The 27,501-nt window shown below is 45.2% G+C and overlaps 1 protein-coding gene across 1 annotated transcript in view; it reads left to right on the top strand.

The window, feature by feature from the left end:
- Nucleotides 1-27,158, top strand: part of MID2 (midline 2) — a 204,949-nt gene extending 177,791 nt beyond the window's left edge. Inside the window, exons 7-10 of the mRNA XM_081897400.1 lie at nucleotides 1,808-1,951; nucleotides 14,259-14,420; nucleotides 21,248-21,455; nucleotides 22,964-27,158. Coding sequence (XP_081753526.1) covers nucleotides 1,808-1,951; nucleotides 14,259-14,420; nucleotides 21,248-21,455; nucleotides 22,964-23,366 — 917 coding nt within the window. The 3' untranslated portion in view covers nucleotides 23,367-27,158. The remainder of the gene's footprint in view (nucleotides 1-1,807; nucleotides 1,952-14,258; nucleotides 14,421-21,247; nucleotides 21,456-22,963) is intronic.
- The last annotated feature ends 343 nt before the right edge of the window (nucleotides 27,159-27,501 follow it).

Below are 27,501 nucleotides of genomic sequence, written 5' to 3'. Positions count from 1 at the left end.
AAAAAGTGCATCTTATAGTGCAAAAAATATGGTATATATAAAGGTAAAGGACCCCTGGATGGTTAAGTCCAGTCAAAGGTGACTATGGTGTTGCAGCGCTCATCTTGCTTTCAGGCTGAGAGAGCCGGCATTTGTCCACAGACAGCTTTCCAGGTCACGTGGCCAGCATGACTAAACTGCTTCTGGTGCAACAGAACACTGTGACGGAAACCAGAGTGCACGGAAACGCCGTTCACCTTCCAGCCATAGTGGTACCTATTTATCTACTTGCACTGGCATGCTTTCAGACTGCTAGGTTGGCAGGAGCTGGGACAGAGCAATGGGAGCTCACCCCCTTGTGCGGATTCAAACCACCGACCTTCTGATCGGCAAGTCCAAGAGGCTCGGTGGTTTAGACCACCGCGCCACCCGCTTCCCTAAGGACTTTATATACCAAGAGTAACACACTGAACTTGGCTCAGTAGCAAATAGGCAACTAGTGCAGGTCTCTGAGCACAGATGTTAAAGGGTCTTGCTCTTCAACAACTGTGCTGCAGCATTATTTACTAACTGCAGCTCCTGGGTCAAGTGCAAGGGAAGCCCCACATGAAATGCATTGCAGTAATCCACATGGGAAGCCCCAAATTCTTCACCCCCTTTATTGAGAAATTCAGACAATGCTGAGGCAAGGACACAATCTTTTGGGAACACAGGAATTACATTATACCTGGCCTACCTTATGCAGTATTTGCTCCTCTGGCTGACAGTAACTTTCCAAGTTTTCAGGTGAGGGTCTTTCATATCACCTGCTATCTGATTTTCGGGTGTTTTTTTTAAACTGGAGATGCCAGAGCTTGAATATGGGACCTTCCGCATGTTAAACTGAGCTACAAGCCGGTCTGCTCAATGGTAGTCTGGCACAGCTCTTGTTCATTTCACTAAGACTTTCACAGGAGAACTTCCCAGGGCATTGTGCTCTGTTTTTAACTAGTAGGACATACAGGATGCCATTAGGATTTTTCTCCTCTGGTGTCTGAATGCCCTGTGTTATCCCTACATATCACAGGTAACAATGGCATAAGATAAGGTCTTTGGGGAAATGATATGTTTGGAAATCTGCCAGTTAAACAACTTTAAGCAAATTAGATGTCTAGCTTTAGAAGCTGAAGAGCCTGTCAATTAACTGATTAAAGGAGCATGTAATTACATAGAGCAGCATTGCTTAAATGAGTCTTTTTTATCATTGTGAATGAAAGTGACATCCTGTGAGAACTTAAAATTCCCAGCTACCTGCAGCCTTCTGAAGAATTGTTGAGAGGGCAGCCCCATTCTTCCCCCACCATCATGATGGTTCACTCCTCTGTTTTCCTCCCCACCTCTATATACTTACTGTGGACACCCCTTATATTTTATTTTAGTCCTTCATGTATTTTGTTAAATGTTTGTCCATCATTTTATTTTTTAAAAAAAGGAAAAGTTATGTTAAAAGAGTTGCAGAGCAGGAGGGGGGTTGCTATGGAATGGTTGCAAGCCAATCAGTGCTGTACCAAACTAGCTTCTGTTGCAGTCTGACAGAACAAGTCTTCCCTGAACTCAATCTGCAAGAGTAAACTGCTCACCTGACTTTTGACTCATTGATTACAATTTCCACAGTGCTGGGCTGTTCAAATAACATACTTGATCAAAGTGGATCACTTCTAACCTTTTTTTCCATTTCTAGTGCTTTTTATATTTTCTGGTGGCTAACATGACTTCTTTAAGGCATTGTCAAAGCACATCACTGAAGCTGCTAACTTTCTGCCTCTTATGTCAACTGTTGCCCCCACAGCACCCAACCCACCATCGGTTCGTGAAGAGCTTTGCACTGCCTCTCATGACACCATCACTGTCCACTGGATCTCAGATGATGAGTTCAGCGTCAGCTCGTATGAGCTCCAGTACACCATCTTCACTGGCCAGGCAAACTTCATCAGTAAGTAGCTGTTGGCTAGCATCTATTTCCTGGACATGAAGTTCAACTCATTATAGATAGGCCTGCAGTATTTTCCTGTGTTTTATACTTTCACCTTATCACACCTTTTGCAAATCCTCTGGATCCAGAGCAACCAAGGCTATAGTTCAGAAAACTGAGATAGGTCAGGACTGCTGTTGCTGAAGCAAACAGCTGTTGAAATGACAGAGGTCCAGTAAGAGATTCAGTAAGCGACTAGGGATTCCTAAGGAGAGAAAGGGTATATGGAGTATGTGTGACTCTTTTCTTTAAGGGCCCCTCCAGACTGATTTTTCTGTAGGTATATTCTGCAACGTACCATTGACGAATAGTAAATTAGTGGTGGATTTATACTGGAATGTCCACATTTTTTTCTTAAGTGACTACTCAGTGTTGCCACATTATTGTAATCTAGAAGGATGCTCTTGCACTGTAATACAACAGATATAACCCCGCCACCCTCAAAACCCCACAACATTTGTGGATGTTGGTTTCTGCTTTCTTCTCTGTGCAGCGAAGTGCTTGTCACGAGACAGGTGTTTACATTCCACAGAGTCTGTACTCTTGGAGGTTTTCCCACGGGAACGGGAGACTGGATATGACGTACACTGGTTTCCTGTTTTTCACTGTTCTTTGCAGTTTCACTTTGTGATTCTCTCCGTGCCTTAGAGGAGAGATGACGCTTTCTCTGCTCCGGCAGAGGGAAAATGTTTTTCTGTAACTTACCAGCTTTGAACTGTAAATAAAGTAGTATAGAGCATGTTGGCTCATACTTCTCATCATTCCGCTGTGCACTGGACACTGCTTATCAACAACATTTGGTTATGGGCCCAGAAAAATGCAGTGTTTTGAGGATGGACTTCAGAAGTCGGGCTCCTGGCAGAGGAACAAAGGAGCAAGGAGACAAAGTGCCGGCAAAGTATCGGAAAAGCAGCTGAGAGACGGATCGCACGGTATCTGCTCTGCGCGTCAAAATGATTGATGAAGGTATGTGCTACTGCTCCGGGCAGCCTGCCAGCTTCTAATTAATGGCTTTATGGCTGGACTTTGAACTTTTATAGCCGGTTTTGCCGCGGCACAGGCAAATGGCTCAAAGGGACGCTGTGCTGGGGGAAAACGAAAGTAAAGTGCAGCTGCAGCTCTATGACGCAGCAAGAATTTAGCACAGCATAGAGAAAGCACTTGGGGACTTTCACTTTTGAGCTTGCTTTTGGAATGCAGTTTGAAACAGCTGCAGATAAGCAACGTAGCATACAGAAAGGCGCAGGCTCAAAGGCAGAGGCTGTTTTGAAATTGCCTTTGGATTAAAGCAGCTTGATTTAAAGCAGCAGTAATGGCTAGCTGCAGAAGGCTGGATGAAGCAAGTGGGGAATTTGATACCACTGATCAGCCAAATGCTCAACTCACAGTAGCCTGTGAAACTGCCATGATTCAGAATGGAGCAGATCGGCGGGGTGCTGGCTGCATGGGAAAGGGGGAGACTTCACAGTCGTCATCCCATAGTGCAGTGGAACCACCAGATGGCGCCAAAGCTTTGAAGGCAGTGAAATGCTACTCGTGTGGACGTCTAGGCCATATGAAGAGGGAATGCAAATATCCCAGGGCCAAGACAGAGCAGCGCAGTGGAAGCTCATCGCGTGGAAAAGGCCAGAGCAAAGGCAAAGGTCCGGTGTCCAGGACAACGCAGCACAAGGCAATGGTCTCACGCTACGCTCCAAAGGTTGCAAAGGTTGCAGAGGTTGCAGAGGTCCAGAAGACGTCTAGATCTTTCTTCGTTGTTGATTCAGCTGCAACGCATCACATGTGCAACGATAAGCGACTGTTCGTGTCTTTTACACCGCAGGAAGGTGCGATTCACCAGGCGGATGACCACACAATTCCCAGTAAAGGCTACGGAACTGTTGTTCTTCACAGTTTGGACTTGTCGATACAGGACGTGCTTTATGTGCCGGACGCGAAACATAATCTGCTTAGCGTTGGACAGCTGATGGAGCGGAAGATTGACGTTTCCTTTAAGAACAATAGATGCATCATCACCAAGAAAAATGATTATCAATTGTATGCTGAATTTGTTGGTCGTTTGTTTCTTTTGTATTATGATGATGTTGTGCAGGATGACACTTGTTGCATTGCAGGTTCTAACAAAAGTTTGCATGCAGAATGTATTCACGATTTTCATCGAAAATTTGGTCATTTGCATTTTGAGGCAGTATCGAAAATGCCTGCCTTGGTTGAAGGTATGACTATTAAACCCTGCAGGTACCACATGAAGTGCAAGGCATGCGCAGCAAACAAGGTGAAAATGGCTGCGAAAGGTAAGGTGTCTAGTAGGCAAGCTACAGAACCATACCAGGTTGTTCATGCTGATTTGGTTGGACCACTAGCGCCCTCTTTGGGTGGGAATAGGTACTTCATGGTTCTTATTGATGCATTTTCCAGATATATTTATGTGTACAATCTCAAGCAGAAATCAGAGGCTTTTCCTAGGTTCAAGGAATTCTGTGCTTGGTTGGGAAATGTGCATGGTAAGAAGATAAAAATTCTTTTCTCTGATCGCGGGGGAGAATTCACTTCTCAGCAGTTTGAAGCTTTTCTGGCTGAGAAAGGAATTCAACACGATTTGTCTAGTCCTCGCTCGCCATGGCAGAATGGACTTGCGGAACGAGTAAATCAAACATTGCTTCAAGGGTTAAAAACCTTGCTGCATGATGCAAATCTTCCAGAGAGTTATTGGGCCGAAGCTCTCTCATGTTTCACTTACAGTTATAATCGCAGGTTATCTTCAGCGATTGGTTGTACCCCCTATGAGAAGATGTTTGGCAAGAAGCCATACATCAAACACATGAAAATTTTTGGTTCGGACATGTGGGTTCACTCACCACAACACTCCAAGTTAGACAAGCGTGGATTGCATGGTATCTTTCTAGGTTATCAGAAAGGGTCTTACAGAATAATGATGACTGACTCTAAGGAAATTAAGCTCACAAGAAGTGTTGAGTACAATGCCAAGTGGGGGGAGAATGTGGGAATTTTCCAATGTTATCCTGATGACAGTGATGAGACTGAGGATAGTCAACAGCAAAAGCAACCGCAACAACCCACACCCACTGATGAAGGTTCTGATTCTGAGTCTGAAACTGAAACTGAATCGGATGATTCAGAGGATTTCAAGAGTGCGAAAGCCTCTATGCGACCCTCTGAAAGCTCTGATCTAGAATTGGAGGAACCATTGTTCACAATAGGTCACTTTTCTCCTAAGAAGGAAGAGGAGAGTGTTGAAGACTTAAGGCTAATTCGTAGGTCACAGAGAGCCACAAAAGGCAGACCTCCAAAGAGATTTGCTGATGAGTTTGCTAAGATAGCAGTAACAGCTGTTAAAAGCTCCAAGAAGGTTTTTGAACCTTCAAGTTTCCAAGAAATCCAGGATTTGGATTCAAAGGAAGCTGAGCCATGGTTAAATGCCATGAAGGCTGAGCTTGATTCCTTGGAAAGGAACAAAACATGGGACCTAGTTCCAGTAGTTCCAGGAATGAAATTGCTTGGAAGCAAATGGGTCTTCAAAGCGAAGACTGATCAAAATGGCAAGATAGTCAGACACAAAGCCAGATTGGTAGCCAGAGGATTTGCTCAGGTACCAGGTGAAGACTATCATGAGACCTACTCACCCACAGTGAGGTATGAGAGCATTAGGCTTATGCTCAAGCTAGCTGCAGAAGAAAATCTACACATTAGTCACCATGATGTGAATACAGCTTTTCTGTACGGATCTCTAAATGAATCACTTTATATGCTTCCACCTGATGGCGTACAGGTAAAACAGGGATTTGTTTGTGCTCTGAAAAAGTCCCTTTATGGTCTCAAACAAAGTGCACGGTGTTGGCACACAAAACTCACTGAAGTATTGTTTTCTCTAGGTTTTCAGCAAGGGAAAGCTGATCCATGTGTATTTGTCAAAGAGGAGGGGCAAAAGAAACTGTATTGTTTGTTTAATGTTGATGATCTTTTATTCTTTTGGAAAGATGTCACAATGTACAATAACGCCCTAGCTCAACTGAAAGAGCACTTTGACATGAAAGATCTTGGTGAGGTAAACAACTACCTATCTCTGGAAATAGAGAGAGATCAAGATGGTAACATTCTAGTACACCAGTCACGGAAAATTGCTGATGTGTTAAGCAAGCTAAACCTGATGGATGCTAACCCTGTAGACACACCGATGATAACAGGTTATCAGGTAGGTGACACTGAAGAAGCATTTTCTGACACTACACTGTACAGAAGTGTGCTAGGCAAGCTAAACTTCATTGCCAGATGTTCAAGACCAGACATTGCTGTAAGCTGTAATTTGCTAAGCAGACAAGTCAACAATCCTACTGTTAAGGATTGGAAAGCTCTGAAACGCATAGCGCGGTATTTGAAAGGCACTATGCATTACAGGCTGAGATTTAACAATCAGAAGTCTGGTGGTCTTGAGATATTTGCAGATGCAAGTTTTGGAAGTGACTCTACAGACAGGAAAAGTACGTCTGGAGTTTGCTATAAGTACAATCAGGGTCTATTTGATTGGTCATGCAAGAAGCAAACAACAGTTAGCTTAAGTACTTGTGAAGCTGAACTGAATGCACTGTCTTATTCACTTAGGGATTGTGAATGGTTGTTACAATTGTGCAAAGACATGAAAATTCCTGTCAAATGTCCAATCCAGGTTTACCAGGACAACAAAGCATGTTTAGCTTTGCTGAATTCTGAAGGTTGTAAGCAAAGCACGAAGCACTTGCAATTGAAGTTGCAACATGCTAGGGAACATATTCAGAAGGGACTCGTAACGGTGTCCTATATGCCAGGTAATGAAATTCCTGCTGATGTATTGTCCAAGATTGTATCAAGGGATCAACACTGTACCTATGTGCAGAAGTTGGGTTTGTACTGATATTGTACGAACACGCTGCCCAGAGATGTTCACAGAAAGGGGGAGGATGTTGGTTTCTGCTTTCTTCTCTGTGCAGCGAAGTGCTTGTCACGAGACAGGTGTTTACATTCCACAGAGTCTGTACTCTTGGAGGTTTTCCCACGGGAACGGGAGACTGGATATGACGTACACTGGTTTCCTGTTTTTCACTGTTCTTTGCAGTTTCACTTTGTGATTCTCTCCGTGCCTTAGAGGAGAGATGACGCTTTCTCTGCTCCGGCAGAGGGAAAATGTTTTTCTGTAACTTACCAGCTTTGAACTGTAAATAAAGTAGTATAGAGCATGTTGGCTCATACTTCTCATCATTCCGCTGTGCACTGGACACTGCTTATCAACAACAGTGGAATGGTGTGTGTCAGGATTTCAGCAGGAGGCTATGTGGCATGCAGCACTTGGAAATAATACTGTATGTGTACCCCAAAAACCTTTGCAGGCACAAACAGTATCGAACGTGGCTTCATGTATAACTGACCCAATGCAACCATGAAAACAAATAATCATGAATGCACAATAAAAAGGACGTCCCAAGGGATCTTAAGTAGAACAGTCTTTCTCTCCCCCACCCCTAAGTAGTTCAAGTCCTGCTGCTCAGCCACACTTAGCTTTGCTCTGCACTTCCTAGGCAAAGGCTTTCCAGGCCTATGTTTGAGTAGTTAGAGCAGAAAAGCTGTGTTTTGCCACTGAATTGGAGCAACAGCAACCCGCTCAAAACCTGATTTCCATTTGCTCTCAGTCAGTGGTAAAACACAGGTTTTCCCAGAGAAAGTTCTGGGATCAAAAAACAACAACAAGAAACCATACCTCACTTAGATGTGGACCTGGGAAACCCAGACCTGCGCCTAGAAATGCAACATAAAAGGAAGTGTGGGTGAACCTTTGGTGGTGGCAATGATAATGATGATGATTGATGATGATGATGGGGAAACACACTGAAAGGTTTGGAGTATATAAACTCGGAGGAAGCCCTGGGTCAGGCTATAAGGGTGAGTGTTAGCAAGACTACCAAGTAAACCTTTACCCTCAATGGCCCAATGACAGGATCTGCTTGAAGGTTATCTGCTCAACATGGTTGCCTATGGGAATCTTTACTTACCATGGTTAAAATTGGCTTTGAGCCATGTCTCTTCTGCTTTATACAAGCAGATATCAATTCTGAGCAAAGCCCGCAGAGCAACTGCATGACTAGAATAAATATCTGAAGCAAACCTAAAAACGCATGAGGTATTCTTTATTAAGCTGTCTATTTATTTATTTTCTAACTACATTCTGTGCTGTGTAAACCAGAGGAAATTCACCCAACAATATCGGCATGTTGAAAGTGGATTGAGGGGGGGTGCATGCAAAGTTTGACACATGGAAAAGGGATTGTCGGAGGCTTGCTGTTTGACCTGGTCCTTCTGTACCATCACTGAGCTTCTGAAAACTTGAGTGGTGCTGTGGTAAACACAGTTCTGTTGGCGCTTGGAGAAGCTGGCATCATTCAGTGGCTTCTGCACTCAACTCAAGAGTCTCAGCACAGCAATTTGATTGTGAATCGGCCCCTTAGCAAGGCTAGAATATTGCATGACTGTGATTACAGAATGGAAAGAAGGTGGTGTTGTTCGTAAGAATTTTAACTTAATATTGTAAAGGCAAATCTCTGAGTAGCTTGCTTTATTTCTGGTCTGTAATAGTTTGTCTCCAAGATAGCCCATCAAGAAAGTAATGGAGTTAAACTGCTGGGCAGAGAAGTGTAGCGGCCGCAGGTTAACAGGATGTGATGGAGAGAGGGCAGGAATGTTGATTTCCCAAGACAGTTGTTGTTTATCGGTAATGAAACATGTCCACAGAACAGCCAGCTTCAAACTCTATCATTGCATATCCCTTTTATCCCTCCCCTTCCTTGCCTATCTCTCATCAGTTAAAAATCTTTCTCGTTAAGCAAGCAAGCAAACTTTTCATTTGCAAACTTTAGATAACGTGAAAAGATGCCATATGTATTTTTCTTTCTTTGTTATACAAGAAAATCTTTAATAAAAACTATTTTTTTAAAAAAAAAGTCAGTTCAGATGTTCAGGAGGAAATTAATACAGTGTCGTCCTCAAAAGAATATATTGCTTTAGACTATAGGTAGAGTAAACCACATGGTTGAATCCTCACCCCGATCTGCTATGTTCCTGTATTCAAGGAGAGGTTCAACATGGAGAAGTGTTTGAACATGTGAATTCTTATCTGCATTCTGAAATGGCACATTCTTGAAATGTCTGTACCGTTTTTTTCCTGAACGCTTGTGTGTAATCCATGGCTGGCTGGCTGAAACATTGACTAGGTATCCATTGTGCATACACCAAAGAATTCTGCGATTCCCGGCACCACTTCCCTTTGGAGGTGGAGGTGGGAATGTGCTTTAATTGTATGGTGTGCATGTGGCCATTGTGGTGCAGACATAACATTGTAGAGCAGTACACCAATTTAGTGCGAGGAAATAATGGTTACAATATTTGGGAACAGATTGTACTTGGGACTTGTGGGAATGAACAGACCCTCTTCTATGCTTTCCTTGTCTTTCTCTCTTTCCACCAGTGGAAAGATTGCATACCTTCTGTTCCATTGATGATTGGCCACTCCCAAGGCAACCTTAGCAGAGAGGGTGTGTTAGTGAGGGGAAGTGTGAGGTTGGAAGAAGCTTCAATAAGGGTTCCAGGGAGCGCAAATCCAAGCAGCCAGATGAAGAAGAGGAAAGAGTCTGAAGTTCTGCTCTTCACTCTGCTTCTTGAAGGGTTGACAACCCAATTTAATTGTTGCGTGTACACAGTGGTGGGTGGTCCAGTGAATCACTCCATGTAATGAAACCTAGTCTCTGGAGACCAGCCGTTCAGGGAGTTGTACTAGCAAGCATGCATTACAGCCCATTTAGAGGTGCGCTTACAGTCAGCTAATAATAATAGGATCGATTTACTTTTTCTCCCCGAATCACATCACAATTCTTATAGAAAATGTCTCTCTTGTCTAATTACTCCTGCGGAAACTTTGTTTGGCAGGGAAGGGATTAACAAGAGGTTGCAAGTGACAGCTGTCAATGCCTCATCGCTTAACATACTATGTAGCCTGTGAGCAAGGAATTAGCACCTTATGGTTCCATGTCTTGATCTCTGTATCCTATATTTGGGGAGGCAGAAAGGCAGGTATGCAAAAAGTATGGCCAGTAGTTCCATTTACAGGACTGTTTCATCGGCTGACTTTCCTCTACTTCTGTAGTCCCAAATTTTGACCACAGTCACCTTCTACCTTGTCAGGCCAGGAAACCCATTTTCCATCCTGTTCTGAAGCTCGGGTCATATCCACACCATTGAAAGCACTCTCATACCTTTAACCATCATGGCGAATCCTGGGAATTGTAGTTGTTTTTTTTTAAGGGTTCTGGCCACTGTAGCTTTTCTCAGCTTGGCACAGAGAATGATCTGTAACTGACCCTTGGACATGATGTCGGGGTTTATGGAAGTTGTAGTCCAAAACATCTGGAGGACACCAGGTTGAGGAAGACTGACCTAGAGTACGGATGGGGAACTTGTGCCTCTCTGGAAGAAACAGAGCACTCCGTCTTTCTCTGCCACTCACTTACCTGTGTGAAATTTCCCGTTGGGTCTCTTGAGCCCACAGCCTTGTAGAGCAGGAATGGAGAACCTGTGAACCTCCAGATGTTATTGGATTACAACTCCCTTAGTGTGCCAATCCTATGGCCAGGGATGGTGGGAAATGTAGTCAACAGCATCTGGAAGCCCCCAAGTTTCAAATTCCTAGCCTAGAGCAAAATAAAAAATAGTGGTACTGTTGTGGAACCCAGTTTCGCCCTCCGAGAAATCTCATGTCATATTGCAACAGAACCCCAAGAGGACCTCAGCAGGGCTTGGTGAGAATTTTCAGAAAATATACGCACAAGCCAAGCCAAGTTCTTTGTTTCCACTTAAAGCTGTGACTTGCCCTGCCAGTACTGTAGGAAAGGCAATGAATCTCTCCCCACCCCCTTTGTGAGCCACTAAGCTTACTCCAGGCACACTGGTGTGTACAATTATCAGTTTGTTAATTAGCTAGTCTAATTGACTAAAAAAAGCAGATCCCTTAACAGAATTCGACATCTGCCCCTTTATTTTGTTTTACTACTTGATCTTTGCAAGAGAGCCAGCCGCAAAGCTAGTTCAAACCCAATATATAACAAGGGACTTCAGTGTCCTACCAGTTGGGTTAATCAATTTTTTAAAAACCTTTGGAATGGCTGAAAAGGTGTTCCCGTTTAATCAAGTAGCAGGGACTTTAGAAAAATGTTTTAAGCAAGTGCTTATAAAAACTGGAAGTAGCTAGTGCCATCTTTAGAGGCAACCTCTCAGCTGTTGCCAGACGAGCAACTGCCTCCTGTACATGCACACCACCTGAAAACAAAGAAAATACTTCAGAAATATTGTTTCTATTAGCATGCAAATTTGTGCAATTTAATTGATAACTAATTTAATTGATATAACTGTTAACATTCCGATAATTGGGTTGCAGCTCCATTAACTTTTAATACCCATAGCATACATATAGATCACATTTCAAGCATATCCCTCCTCAAAAAAACAAACAAAACAAAACCATCCTAGGAAGTGTAGTTTAAAGCCTTGCAGAGCTACGGTTCCCAACATCCTTAACAAACTACAGCTCCTAGGTGTGGGCGCACATTAGCAAACATCAAGTCTCTCTAGAAATACTTTCTTCTTTTACACAGAGCAATGCTGTGCTAGACAAAAGCAGCACTTTTCCATGCAGGCCTTTCTGCCACACAAGCACTGCCTCCCAGATAGGACATAGCAGTTCTGGATCACGACTACAGTGGGGCGTTTGCCAGTCTGCTTTGGAGCCCAGCATTGTGTTATCTGAATACACAGCTTTGGACTACCTACTTTTGGGTTAAGGCTTGTCTCCTTGCCAAGGCTGAACTCTTCCAGCTTGTACACCCTCTCATTATTAACCCAGGTTATATTTGCAGCAACCTTTCAAACACCCTGCATGAGTGTTTATGCCACCCTAATTTAAGGAATGGTATGTGGGTGGCTCTCTGTAAACCACAGAGCCTAGGGCTTGCCAATCGGAATGTCGGCGGTTTGAATCCCCGTGCCGGGGTGACCCCCCAATGTTCGGTCCCAGCTACTGCCCACCTAGCAGTTCAAAAGCACGTCAGAGTGCAAGTAGATAAATAGGTACCACTCCGGCAGGAAGGTAAACGGCATTTCCGTGCACTGCTCTGGTTCGCCAGAAGCAGCTTAGTAATGCTAACCACATGACCCGGAAGCTGTACGCCGGCTCCCTCGGCCTATAGAGTGAGATAAGCGCTGCAACCCAAGAGTCGTCCGCGACTGGACCTAATGGTCAGGGGTCTCTTTACCTTTACCTTTAACTTAAGGAATAAAGTGCTTCACTTATGTACAGTTCCTGCAGCCATGCCTCTGGGAATTAGATACAGGCTCTGGGAATTAGATAAAAACAATTTTGCACCCAGGCTGAAAAGCGAACATGTGTCTATCCCATATCCCTTTGCCTTGAGAAAGTATGAGCAGCATTACTTCTACATAGGACGCTGCACTCATCCATTTGTGCCCAGGAGAACAAAGGGAGATACAGTACAACCCTATGCATCATGTCTACTAAGCCCCATTGAGTGCAGTGGGACTTAATCCTAGATAAATGGGAATAGAATTGAAGAATCACACTCTTTTCAAGATACCTACATCATTAGTATTTCAACCTTTGACAGGGAAATCAGTATTAAGCTACTACTGGATCTTTTGCTGCCTAACACTAAGATACTACTGATGCAGATGTTGCTTTTTTCAAACAAACAAACAAACAAACAAACAAACAAACAGGCTTTTTAAAATCGTATTGAAATTTCCATTTTGCAGTTTAAAATCTTGTACGTTTTTTGCATGTCCCTTTTTTTTTTTTTGGTCTAAGAACTCACCCAGATCTTGGATTCCTTTAGGTGCATACATAGCTTGATGGCTGTATCACCCTCTGGGTCTCACTGTGTTTTATGATCCAGAGTTACAATGGGAAGGAAGAAATTAGTATTGCTGGGTCTGCTAACCCAGGCAGTTAATAATACAGCTGTTATCTCCTATTGCTGCACTTCTTCCAGGGCCCTTCAGGTTGTAGGCAGAGCCAGATAATCCACTTCCTGCATTTAGCCTGCACATCTTATCTTCTTCTTGGCTTTGTTATCTCCCTGCCGACTTTTCATAGATGCTTCACTGTCCTGCTAGATCAGCCCAGCATCCTGTTTCCAAAAGTAGCCAGCCAGATGTTTCTGGGAGCCTCCCAAGCAGAGCATGGAAACAGCAGCCCTCCCTGGAATGTTTTTTGATCCGTCTCCAGAACTCTTGCATGTTTTCTTCTCAAGCAAGAGTTACGACAACAGGCTGCCAATGATGTGACCTCCAGCCTGTTTGGCCACCAAGGGGCCCTTTAGGCTGGGCCAGCTTGGCCTTAATGAGCTAAGTTCCCATGGCATAATGAAACGAGCCACTCTCCGCTGCTTCTTTTCTTTCGCTCTCCCTCCTGCAGGCTCCTCTGAACCTTCTAGGCAAGAGATTAAATCAGCTGAAAAGATGCACACTCTCAGCCTGCCTTGCACTTGCCTCCTCCATTGCTTTCTGTCTCTGTTACCAGATGTTAGACCACTCTCCGTATTAGACAGATTTATTGGGGGGGGGGGTAGGTTCCAGCAACAGGCAGTGGCCATGATAGCTAACTGTAGGGATGCTGGTGATAATGTAATTTGGTCTATGTTTTTAAGTGAACCAGCCTTAATCTACACTTCCCATACTGACAGTGCAGGCACTCTTCACATTTTCCAGTGCAGGTATCAGGTTTTTTAAACAACAAAAACAAAAAGTGTTCCAAAATGCGTATCTTGCAGGCTAATCTTGCATTGAGGGAGAAATGTGTACAAAATGCACGTTTTGGGGCAAAATGTGTGCCATGTAAATGCTCGTTTTTGTGCAGGCTTAAAAGCAGGATGGGGATGGGTGCGAAACAGGATAGAAATAACTTAACGGTTGAACACCTGCAAAACTGACATGCTCCGGAAACTGGTTGATCAGTCCCTCTCTAGCTAATTGGAACTTCTGTATCCTGAGAGAGGATGCTTTGGAATTCCAGTTGCTGGGGGATGAGCACCGAGGGGCACCTGGCGCTTACTTGCTTCCTTCCAAAAGCCACCTTGTTGCCCCTTGTAGGAGGCAGGATGCTAGTCTCAATGGGCCTTTTGCAGACCTTTTCTGATATCCTCTGTGCTCCCTCCTGCAGGCCTCTACAATTCTATGGACAGCTGGATGATCGTCCCCAACATCAAGCAGAATCACTACACAGTGCATGGGCTGCAGAGTGGCACAAGATATATCTTCCTTGTCAAGGCGATAAACCAGGCTGGCAGCCGGAACAGCGAACCCGCCAGGCTCAAGACAAACAGTACGTGTCTCCAGGCATGCCTTTCTTCCAAGCAGCAAATGAGGAGGGGAAGTCAGGGTGTGAATGGGTTGCATTCAAGGCTCCTTTACAGATGTATGGTTTGCTCACAGCTGTAGTCTTAGCTGCAGTGTGTGTCACCTTTAGGGAACCCTGTCCATCTCGGCAATTTCTACAAAGTGGCCAGTTATTCAGAACTCATTCCTAGAGATGCCCTGGTCCCTAGATATTTGGCCAATACTGAGGCTCCATGAACAATGGATCTCTGTGTAGGGAGGCTGGGCTCACTTAGTGTCTTGATTTAGGCTGCATTGGGCTCCTTCTGTTGGCAGGATGATTGTGGCCCCCAACTGCTGGCTTGCTAGTTCTTTTATGGTAGACGAAAGCAAGGTGGGGACAAGGGCGAAGATACCCCTGCTGGCTGCAAAAGGGGATGGGAAGGCAGGGGATGAAATCGCCAGGGGAACAGAGATGCATGGTGCCTGAAATCCAAGGGCCTGAAATACACTGGGCATGAGTAAAAGGATGGTGAAAATAGTGCTGTTTCTCCATAATTTTCCACTTGGAACATTCTAGGTTCCAGACTCTGACCCATTCAGTGGAAGTGCTGGCTTAGGCTAATAGGAGTTGTAGCTGAAAACATCCAGAGGTTTCCAAGTTGGGGAAGGCTGAGTTCAAGGGTCTCTGCACATAGCTAGATGGATGCAGTAATTGTGCCATTATTATGATATTGACTTCCTCAAATTAAGGAAGTTCATGGGAGGGACGTTTCCCATGGGGTGTAGGAAGCTGCCTTACACTGAATTAGACCATTAACCCATCTAGTTCAGTATTGACATTCCCAGCCCTCCCTGGAGATGTCAGGAATCGAACCTGGAACCTTCTACATGCAAAGCTCCACCACAGAGCTCTGGCCCTTCCTCTTCTCCTTCCTTTCCAGGAATTCCCCCACTCCCTATCTCACTTTACTCAATAGGGACCCCAGTTCCTCCACAGAGGCATTTGGGATGTCACAGCTGGCTGCAGGGGGGGAAGAGGAGACAGGAAGCTTTTCTTCTATGAATATCTATAAGAGGATCCAAGTCACTAGACTTTTGACACTAGTGTGAAGGTAGGCAATGCACGTAGGGAGAACAGAGGCAGAGATGGAAGGTGTCAGGTTGTACAAGAAATTCTGGTGCGCCATGCTCTGTCTTATAATTTGGCACAGCCTTGCACGGCCAGCAGAAGCTGAGTTTTGTGTGGGGACCCCCCCCCTAATTTCCCAGAAGCTCTGCCTCTCTCTGTTTTGTTTGATGTTTCAATCCTGTCCTACCTGCTGTACTTGACTGGGTGTTTTAAAATGATTTATTGCTTCCTACCACTCCCATCCCTCCCTGAGAAGGCACATTGCGTGGATATAAATACCAAATAAAACTTGCCCCGCATGTTACAGACAAATGGCTCAGCTTTGATGAAAAACCAAACCATAGACCTCACTCTCTTTTTATGATTTTAATCACTTGGATTTTTGCGTGGGCTCCAAAGAGGATTGAATTGTTAGCTTGACAGATAAGCCGAGTGCTAACAGACCACCTCTGTCGGAGGGGAGTAAACATGCGTCAATAAATTGCTGAGAATTAAGGATATGGGTAAGGTGGGGTGGCTAGCCCAGCCGCCTTTTCTGCCAGTCAGCTGAGAGATTAGGATGCAGCTAAGTGCTCTGCACAGAGAAACTCCATTTGCTAGATTAACTGAGCACCCAATCAAAGGCTTGGTTCAGATTCTTTGCTGTGGATCTGTCAGCTTTTGACTTCCTACGCTTGTCAAATAAGGAGCAAGAGATTTCAAGAACGTGCTGCTGAAATTCCAAGCCTAGCGATTATATTGCTGATTTGAAATAAAGAGTCTTGTTGCAGAAACAGCGCTGCTCCTCACCCCCACCCACCCCTCTGTCACGCCAGGAAGATTGCTTGGCCATTGAAACTGTACTGGCATCTTCCAGCCCCCGAGGGGATGAGTAGAAGGGCATTCGAATGGAGAGATGCACAATCACTATTGTGGCTCTCCGATGTTACCCGGCCTCTTAATTAAAGTTGTTCCAAGGGGTCCTGCAGGACACATCTGCAAGAAAGAAGGGTACTTTGCCAGATGCCAGGATCTTGTGATAGGTAGCTTGGCCATTTTCCTTTGGGATGATGTTCCTAGGTGGGCTGCAGATGCTTGCATTTGATTTTCTGTCGGGGTAACTGGATAGAAAGCAAAGAGTAGTTGTTCCACTGAGACCATTCTGAACTCAAGGAGCAAGATTTGCTCAACTGAGCCATTCATACCCAGCCCAAAGCTTGCCTGCGCCTTATTTTCAAGCACTCCCAGTGCTTGCTTTTCCCAGAAGGCAGGATTTGAATTATGCATGGGCAATTGGCAGGGCACTTTGAACTGTTCTCTGCATGCCACCTTGTGACTATTGCTGAACCACCACATCTTTCTTGCTGTTGGTAATTGGGAGAGAAGGATACCTAGTTATCATCATATTTAGAAGATATGTTTCCCCCTCCTTGAAATAAATCACTGTCATCCAATCCTGCCACATACCTCCTGTTTTTGTACTTGTGGCTTGCATTCATTTATGTGTTTAGTATTTTTCATCTTTTCCTAAAATATTGTCTTCCCTGCACTCCAGGGAAGAGTGTGAGCACAAGCACTCTTGCAATATCAAAAGTCTGTAAAAGCCATTGATAACAGGAAGAAAAAAACACATAAAATAAACATTCAACAGCTTTAATGCTCAAAAGCCCCCCACCCTCCGTAGATGAGTCTGACAGCTCCCCACCCCCACAGAAAACCAACAGAGATATGCTCAGGTGGGCTTTGTCTGCACATCTGCTTCTGTTGAGCAATAGAAGTATTCTTTTACTGCCCCTCCAGAAAATGCACATGTACACTCTCCTGTCATATAAATGTTCAAGAGTTTGCAGAACTTGGCTACGACTGAAGTCAGTAACTCCACAAAGCTCAAGAACACCCTCGAGGGGGAACAGGCATGCTGCAGTGCCAGCTGGGCTTATAGACCTGCCCGTTATCATCAGTGGCATATTAACCAGGATAGGTTCTGAGGAACTCTTGAGATGTGCAGCTGCAGATGGCCAAAACCGGCAGATGGGCGGCAGCCCCGCCCTCCCCCTTGGAACAGCCTGTCTGGTGGTGCTTTCCTCAGGTTGCACAGTCTTTCCCAAAGTGATTGCAGTGGAGATGGTGGCTGCAATGAATCTTGTGAAGTGGGTGGAGAAATAGATCTGCCCAACAGCCCCACCCCCATGAACCAACGTCAGGTGCGGAGCAGATAGAATTCTGATGGAAACAAGAGTTGGTATTTATGGTTGCTGCCTTCTGCAAACAATACAATATTATTATTATTATTTGCATTGTGTTTCCTTTGCATTGAAATGAGTTTGGTGGAATAACGCAATGGCAATGTAATTTAACAGAATTTCTATAATAAGTTGCATAGGTTAGGTAACTTTGCCACAGCAGGCAGCAAGATGAATAAAGTGGATTTTTATGGAGGACGAACTGCAGAGGCATGGAAACTGTGCCACATGCCATGAATACAGGACAGACCTGAAAATGATGTCGTCTTACATCCTTAGGGGGCAGGTGGGCATAGTTTAGACTCATGTGCTGGAGATTCCCCACTGCTGTCATGAGAATTTCTTTTACTGGAGCTGACCAAAGTTCCAACCAGTGTTGCATTCTGTCTCTTAATGGAAGGCTTTAAAAAGAGGGCTAGAGAAATTCATGAAGAATATGGTCACCTGTCTACTAGCCATGATTCCTGCATTCTACCTGCACTGTGGTAGGCAGTATGTCTCTGAATGCTGGTTGCTGGTAATCACAAGTGATCACAAGGCTCATACCACAAAGCTTGGTAATCACAAAGCTCATACCAATAACAAACTTAGTTGGTCTCTAAGGTGCTACTGGAAGGAATTTTTTTATTTTGTTTCGACAAGTGAGGAGAGCTGTGTTGATCTCGGATCCTACTTGTAGACTTCCCATAGGTTGACCACCTAAGATGCTGGGCTTAGATGAGCCTTTGGCCTAATGCAGCCAAGCTGCTCTTATGAGTGAACCGGTAAGGGAATGTTCTGCAAGTGATGTGGTTCACCTGTTAGGAGCCTGGATCTGAGTGCTCAAGAGGTTCAGCTCCCAGTGGCTGGATAGGAAGCAGGTACTTGGAAGTAGAAAGGGTGCCAGGCATGCAGCAAAAGAACAACCTAGAAGCAGAGAGGCTGAGGAAGAGGGGCTAAGCCACACTGAGAATTTTAACTCTATGAAGGGACTCTTCATAGTCTCTTTGAAGACTACAGTTCCCAGGATTCTTTGGAGGAAGCCACGGCAGTTTGAAGTGGCATCATTCTGCTTTAAATGTGTAGTGCAGACGGGGCCACTGTCTTAAGCAATGGAGTATTCCCCCCCTCCCAGTGTTCTGCACAGGTTTGAAAAGTGTGTACTTTGATGGCTGAGGGCTGAGCCTTGCCACGGTCGCCTGGCAGAATCTACAAAAAAAAGCCCCTCATTTTCTGCCTTTGATTGGTTTCTGCAGCCTGAGCCTGCGTGTGAGGAAAAGTCCCTTGAAGGCGAGACCTTCCATCGGTGCTGGAAAAATTACTGTGAAGCCGCAAAGGCGTGCTTTCCTGTAGGATGTAATAACAGAGCGTCTGTTGTGGGGAGTGACTGTGGATGTGGGCGAGAACAACTAAATGATGCATTGATGGTCTCTGCCGCTCTGTAAGACTATTACACCAGCACTTAAGGGGGCTGTGTTCTCCCTGCAATGTGCCTGAATAACTCCCATTAATGTTAATAGAGAATAAAGCCCTTAAGGAACTCACTTAGATCCGACTTCCCCCTGCTTTGCTGGGTCTCCATCTCCATTTCTGTCCCTTGCACAAATATCTCCCTGGCTGTCTGTTAGCAACCCCAGAGCAGAAAGATCTCTCTTTAAAAATGTGAGGAGGCTGTAGCTCAGTGGCAGAGCATCTGCTTTGCAATGCAGAAGGTCCCAGGTTCAGTCCCCAGCATCTCCAGGTGGGGAGAGACTTCTGCCAGGAAGAAATAAAAGAAGCAATAGAAATACAATTGAAAATCAACATTAATGTTTAATACAATGGGCGTGTGCCATCTCCCTTCTTCAGCTACAAATCAACAGACACATGTGGACCACCTGGATGAAACTTAGACCACATGCAAGATTTGATAGATATATTAGCCCTGTTGGATCTCTGGAATGGAGAAATGACCAGGATGGTGGACATGATCGCTTCTGATCATCCCCTCTCATGAAGTAGATCCAAACCAGCTTCCTGGTTCTCTGGGGAGCTAATGACAATGAATTGCATGAGACGGCAACTAGAGTGATGGTGGAAAACTCAGAATGAGTTCAACTGAATGCAGGCTGGAGTATCTTTGAAGACCTATTCTGTAGCAGTGTGAACTGTGAATAAACCTTTTTCTCTATGCCTCCATTGCATCAGTGAGGAGCTGTCCAGCACAGCTGTTTTCAGTGCTCAGGGATCTTTTACACTCTGGCCCACATAAGGAGAATTTAGACCACTCAAAGGCCTTCTGTGAACAATTTGCTCAGCACTTCTCTGACAAAATCACCCTTCTGGCTTGGACAGGCTTGGACACTATAGTTGAACAGGTCTGGTGGATGTAACTTTGGCCTCTGCTTGTCCAGTGTTAATGATACATTCCAATTTGTACAGCCTGAGGATGTGGACAGGATCCTTAGAAATGTGAGAACAAATGGAACAGGATGGGTGCTCTTGGTCAGCTGGAAGGCAGAGCAGGGAATAGGGATTCAGCCTAGGCTGGATGGGGTAGCCCTCCCCCTGAAGACACAGGCTTGCAATTTGGGCTTGCTCCAGGACTCAGCCCTGAGCACAGATGCCTAGGTTTCTGTGGTGGCTGGGAATGCACTTGTACAGTTAAAGCTGGTGTGCCAGCTGCACTCATTTCTTGAGATGCCTGATTTGGCCACATTGACACATAGAATTGTAGAGTTGGAAGGGACCATGAGGGTCATCTAGTCCAACCTGCTGCAATGCAAGAATCTTTTGCCCAACGTGAGACTCGAACCCATGACCCTCAGATTAAGAGTGTCATGCTCTACTGACTTGAGGTATCCCAGCGTGCCTTAGTTACATCCTTTTGGTCTACTGTAACATGTGGAGCCGCCTTTTAAAAGTGCTCAGAAACTTCAGCTGGCTCAAAGACCTGCAGCCAGATTGTTGCTGGTTATAGGGAGCCTTCTATAGTCCTAAAGTGGGCACTTGCATTCCCTTCCTTAAAGCCAAGCCAACAGGGACAATAGTTCTGATTGGAAATGAAACAAACAAACAAACCTGGGAGTTTTGGAACTCCTTGTCTTAGGAGGCTCATACGCCTTCTCATCCAGCCTCCAGAAATACTGTATTACCCCTATTTATTTATGCTACTGTCTTATCCCCATAGCATGTTTATGATTATTCAACCTTTAGTAAGCTATCTTCTCTTAAATTGGTTTTGTTTTTTGTATGTATGTATGTATGCATGCATGTATGTTTAGAATATTTGTACCCCACTCTTCAGCCAAAAGGCTCCCTGAGTAGCTTAAAATCAATTAAAATAAAACTTATCATTATAATTATTACTATGGTTGTAAGCAGCTCTGGGTTCCTCTTTTGGGCTCTGAAAGTGGGAAATAAGCAAAGCAAGCAAGCTGCTGGGAGGGGTGGGGTCCTCTGTACCTTTTTAAAGTTTCTCTTTGCCCTGCATCACCTTCGTTCTCTTTCTGGTCCTCGTAGGCCAGCCCTTCAAACTGGACCCCAAAATGGCACACAAGAAGCTGAAGATCTCCAACGATGGGCTCCAAATGGAGAAGGACGAGAGCTCCCTGAAAAAAAGCCACACTCCCGAGAGGTTCAGCGGGACAGGATGCTATGGTGCCGCAGGCAACATTTTCATTGACAGCGGCTGCCATTACTGGGAAGTGACAGTCGGCTCCTCCACCTGGTAAGTGGCTCTGCTGTTGGTGCTGAGCCTAAACTAGAATAAGCATGGCACGGTGCCCGGGAGGAAGAAGGAGTGGGCCTGTCTCCCTTTCGTTTACTCGGAGAGCTGAGTCCCCAGACTTATAGTCGAGGCATAGGTTGCTGGTTTATTGTGCCCATCAGCAAGGAACCTGCTACTTCCCAATGGCCCTGCCAGCCAAGTCCACTTTGCAACACCTGCGTAGGGGCAGCAGAAGCTGTTGGGAACTGCTCTTGCTTTGAAAACGCATACCTCTAAGAATGCCGTTTTCATCAAGTCTCTTTTGCTGAAGGGCTTCATTTAAAAGTACACGTCGGCAGCGAGAGCAGCGCAGGCTGTGTGTGTACTCTTCCAGGTACGTGAGCCTCGGAGCTGCTCACTCTGCGCTGCAGGGAGGGAGGGCACATTTAATTGAGCCAGGGAACGGCTGCTGTGATTCAAAGCGAGCCTCGGGGCATGTGTCACACAGAAATGCATTGATCAAAGGCACAGTGGGGGGTGGGCAGGGGGTGGACTTGCATCTTCCAATGGTTACCACTGAAACATAGTCTCTCTCTCTCTCTCTCTCTCTCTCTCTCTCTCTCTCTCTCTCTCTCTCTCTCTCACACACACACACACACACACACACCAGTTTTCCAATTGAATTGCCCTCCTCTGAGCCAGCAGCCATTCTTCTTTTGTCCCCCCCACCCGAAACAAAAAGTGCTGGGTTCTACCTGGTTGGTCCATGGCCAGAGAACCACTTCAAATTTTGCGCAAGCCCACTGTTTACACTTTGCTGACTTAAGGGCTGGCTTCTCATTGCATGTATTGTCACCGAGCCTTAGCTAGCTGCTTCAGTGGTAAGTTTGATCAATGGGTTTTGATTTGTAACCTGCCTACAAAGGCTTAGAGTGGGAAAGGACTGCAGCTCAGTGGCAGAGCGTCTTCTTTGCATGGAGAAGTTCCCAGGTTCACTTACCAGCATCTCCAGGTAGGGCCGGGTGAGACGACAACAGTACAGTTGGATGAAAGCAAGCAGCTTATTTGAGTTGCACGATTGAGATGGTTCTCCATTTTCAAAAAGAGAGTGGAGATTTAGAATCTGGTCTTCCCTGGTTGAAGTCCAGCACCTGGGTTGCATGCACAGCATATGTTTAAAGCACGTGACTTCTCCCAAAGAATCTTTGGAATTGTAGTTTGTTAAGGGTGCTGAGAGTTACAGCTCCATGAGGGGTAAACAGCAATCTCCAGAATTCTTCAAGGGAAATAATATGCTTTAACTGTAAGGTGTGTACACAGCCTTAGACTCTATGCCAGACTGATTGAATTGATTTAGACAGCAATACCCTACTCACTTACCTGGAAGTAAACCAGGTAACTTGAATGGGCTTACTTCTGGGTAGACATGGTTAATTTTAAGATTGCATCACCAGCCCATGGTGGTTCTTATCTCTTGTTTCAGCTAGTCTCTTGAATGCCACTGTTTGTTTGTTTTTCTGCCTCTCCAGGTATGCAATTGGCATCGCCTACAAATCAGCCCCCAAGAATGAGTGGATTGGCAAGAACTCCTCCTCCTGGGTCTTCTCCCGCTGCAACAACAACTTTGTGGTGCGGCACAACAACAAGGAGATGCTGGTGGACGTTCACCCACAGATGAAGCGCCTGGGCATCCTCCTGGACTATGACAACAATGTGCTGTCCTTCTACGACCCAGCCAACTCTCTCCACCTGCACACCTTCGAGATATCTTTCATCCTGCCGGTCTGCCCTACCTTCACGATTTGGAACAAATCTTTAATGGTCATATCAGGTCTGCCCGCCCCAGACTTCATAGACTACCCCGGGCAGCAAGAATGCAACTGCCGACCGCAAGAGTCCCCATACGTATCAGGGATGAAAACCTGCCATTGAGTCAGAAAGGCCCTTCCCTTCCAGCCCAAGCCTCAGGAACTTCTGTGCAACTAGGCTGGAAGGTGGGCTTCTGCTTCCTATCGTGGTGAGCAGCATCTTGCCACCCTGAGCTAGCTTATATCCTAAGGAAAACCCACCTCTTTGGCACACCCTCTTGGAGGAGTGTGGGTGGTGTTTCGTGAACTGGATTTTGTTTTTGTTTTTGTTTGGTAGCACTACTGAATTTTCTCCGATGGGAGTTGGCATGCCTTGTTCATTTCTGGTGGGGAAAAGGGTGTCATGGCAGGGCTTTGGGTGGGTCGGTCCCTTCTTGGTTGCCAGGAAGTTGAAAAGCAAGACCCTTTTTTTCTCTTTTTTTTCTTTTCTTTTTTCTTTTGTGTGGAAAGAGTGTTCTTGGAACACCTAGTAGTTCCCAGCCCGCCATTTTGAGAGGGTGCCAAACAGAATTGGAACCCAAGCTGTTACCTAGAAAAGACAAGATTGTCACACATATTTAGCGTCACAGGTATCTTAGAGATGGGTCGTCTTGCCCACCTGCAGGTGTTGCCTCCATGCGTTTGGACTGTGTGTGGAGGAGGAAATGGGACCACAGCTGATATACCCACTCACAATGCTATATACCTGAGTCTGGGAACTCAGCACATGGTCTGCAAAGGGCCATAGGCCTTCTACGCCATTGGAGCGCTGATCACGTGAGGACCTACACAAGTACTGCTGTGTTGGCTCCTCAGGCATTGCACTGAGCATGCATATGGCAAGCACCTCCCTGGGGTGCGCCATTTCAGGTCCAGAACCAACAAGCAAAGTCCTACATACAATCTTCCATACATCACCCAGTCATCTGAAAGAGCTCTGTACTGAGAATAAGAATCCTGTGTCTCTGCAGAATTTGGTGGATGACAGCTCACAACATCCCTGCCCATGCTGGCTGGGACTGATGGGAGCTGGGATCCAACGACCTCTGCGAAGCCACAGTTTCCTCATCACTGTGATAAAAGACATGGAGGCATCATCTGCAGAGGATTATTGTATAAATGGAATGTGTACATGCTGGAAAGCCTTGGCGAGTCGCAGCAAGTCCGTGCATGTTCACCCCGAGTAGGCTCTGGTGATCCCATGTGGAATTTTACTGGCAGATTTATTTTGTTCCCTGAGCAGAAGTGCCTTTCCTGAAAGGGTTTTGTGAACGTATGAAACAGTCCATAGTATCACAAGGAACATGCTACGTTCAGAAAAGGGGTGGCGCAGTCCACGAAGCCTGAAAGACCATGACTACTGTGCCATATCTGGCTTCTGAGATGCAGTGGTGTCTCCCTTTGCTCCCTGGACAACAGGGACTATTTCAAGCATCTGTCTGAGTTTGGCAGGAGCTTCATCACAGGGGAAAGGAGGTGGTTGTTTTAAAAAACCCGCGCACATTTAAAACATAAGAAGGAAAGTTTAGCGCACACTCTAGTCCAGTGGTTTACTTGTTAATATGGGATCCCAACTGGTAGAGGCTACTTCTTTGTCCAGTGGCACCTGCTTCTTTCAAGACCATATCCTGTGTGTAGCAAATGTCGTCATTGGCTTTCAGTCTGCAAAGAGTAAACTAGAGCCTTTAGAGCACAGCCAGGAGCTCCTTATTGTTTCCAGAGACGTTGTGCCAGAAGACACAGCAACCCAAAGAAGAGGCTTTGGGTGGGAATTCTAGGCAAAAGCACTGGATGTAGCAGAGTGAAAGGTATTCCCCCTTTGCCCAGCGTAAGCGGAGGGAAGATGGCATTGTTTATGCTTTCTTTTCGGGAGTGGCTGGTGTTGGTTCTGTGGCCTGTAGCAGTAGAAGAAAGCAAACAAATCCTAGGAGTGGAATGTACAGGCTCAACTCCTGTCAGTTTCAGACCCTGTGCCCAGCAAGTGGGTGGCATTCCTCTCTGCGAAATTGGTAACTGTAAGATGGGAGCAACGGTGCTTAGATGGCCTTAAAGTGGGCTTAAGTAAATTTAGTTTTTGTTGCCTCAGGGCTACTGGCAGGATCCTGAGGCACGCTCTTGTGTTTGCTGCTGAATTTATCTGCCAGATTCACAAGGCATGACTGCCTTCCAAGTTTTTCTTTCAATTGTATTATTGATATGGACCTCAGCTTTAAAAACAGAGGTGTTTTTTGTTTTGTTTTGTTTTGTTTGTTTTTTGTTTTGTTTTGTTTTGTTTTGTTTACTCCAGAAAGGAGACCTAGAGCATTGGTTTTCAGCTGGTGGGTTGAGATTCCCTTTTGGATCTGATCTAAGATGGGTCACAACAGCAGCACCAGTACCATGCAAATAAATGACAGTGTATATAGATATATATAGATTATTATTTTTTAAATCCCCAAATGCATGTTTGGGTTAAGATGGGTCCTGGGTCTGGAAAAGGTGAAGACTACTTACCTAGGGAATAAGTGAACCTAGAAAACACACACACACACACACCCGCCAAAAGAAGAAGAAAAGAATCCACTTCCCCATAATGATTTTGCATTTAGAAATCCAGGATCACCTTCCTTAATGCTAATATATAGTTCTTCTTTTATCACCTTCAATTCCATGGTGCATGGTTTTGCACAGAATCCAATAATCTGGCTTGAATTTCTGAGTATCTCAGTTTTCTTTGAGAAAGGGGGATAAAAGGGTAACTAGCCACCAAATAGTAGTCACAGAAACATTTGAAAGCATGGGAGCGAAAAAAATCTGCAGAGATTGCCACAATTTGAGAGGTAGAATACTCATTCTTGGCTTTTCTTTCTCTGCTGTGTGTCCTCCAATTGTGCTTCTGGACCACAACAGATCCTCATGTCTCCTTGCATTACCCACTTTCTGGGAACATTCCCCTCCCCTGCCACACACACACACACACACCAAAAAAAAAGAACACCTTCTGGAAATTCCCAGTGCTAGGATTGAGCTACTAAAGCTGGGACATTATGCAAGATAAGGAAGTGCTCTGTTCAAACGTAATAATGCATTTGCATCAAGAAACAGCACAATCTAAAGTCAGAGTAAATTATGCAGAGTTTGTGGGGAGGGAGTTGGATATCTTATCTGAACAGCAGCATCTGTGCTGAGGGGTGTTCCACTCCTCTCCTTTTCATCCATCCCCTGAAAATTTTCTCTTCTTGAAGGGAAGAATTTGCTCTCTTTCCCTGCCCCTCCCCTTCTACTGTGTGTTAACACAATATGGCGTTCCAGGTGTGTGTCAGGCATGGTGGGAGAAGTGAGTGTTCTGTTTGCCAGCAGACCAAGTTGGAGGATTCAGGAGTGACCTCCAGCTCATCCATCCTTGGCTCCCAGGGGGAATGGATTAGTGACCTCCCTAAGATAGGATTGCCATACACCCGGAATTTTGCAGACATACCTGGAATACTGCATTTGGAAGCTCAACAGCTTTGTCAAAAAAGAAAGAAAGAAAGAAAAAGCTCAACATTCACTTTTTGAAATATGGCAATCCTAACTAAGGCAGTACCACTTTGGAAGGTGAGTCCATGGACTAAATGCCCCTCCATACAAATTCCCTGGATGTGCACAAAAAATGTGCCAGAACTTGTCTCTCTAACATGCTTGTTTTGGTTTTTTCTTTTGGTTTTGTTTTCTTTTTGTTGTTTTCTGTTTTGTTTTGTGGATTGCCTACCTGAGGCCCACAGCAGTGCAGCTCACATAGCAAGCAGCCTGTCACTGCAGTGGGGAGAATGAATTATCTGCCCAGTAAGAGCAGATTAACACTAAAGGCCTTTACAGGAAAAGATATGCTTTACCATTTATTTAACTTTTTTTTTTTTTTGAAAAATATGATTAATTAGACCGGCAGGTTTCCTGGGTTGGGGGGAAGGGAGAGTCATCCTAAAGAAAGCCCCAGTCTGTATTTTGCTTGGTTTTCACAACCTCAATGAATGGTTCTTTGCGCGGGGGGGGGGGGGGGTGGATGCAGGACTCCAAACATTGGACTCCATCAACCTCAGAGCCAATGGTCTAGGTTGATGGAATGGTGTCAAGCAGTATTTGGAGAGCCACAGCCCCATACCTAAACACTAGAGCTGCTTTACTGAAGGCTTGGGCTTACAAGAAAAGAGGCAGTGTAGATGACTGCTACTGTAGATAATGCATGCTCTAAAGTCAAGAGG

Source organism: Podarcis melisellensis (assembly GCF_964234715.1).
Source record: "Podarcis melisellensis genome assembly, chromosome: Z".
Taxonomy (NCBI): domain Eukaryota; kingdom Metazoa; phylum Chordata; class Lepidosauria; order Squamata; family Lacertidae; genus Podarcis; species Podarcis melisellensis.
This window is presented reverse-complemented; position numbering and strand designations above follow the sequence as displayed.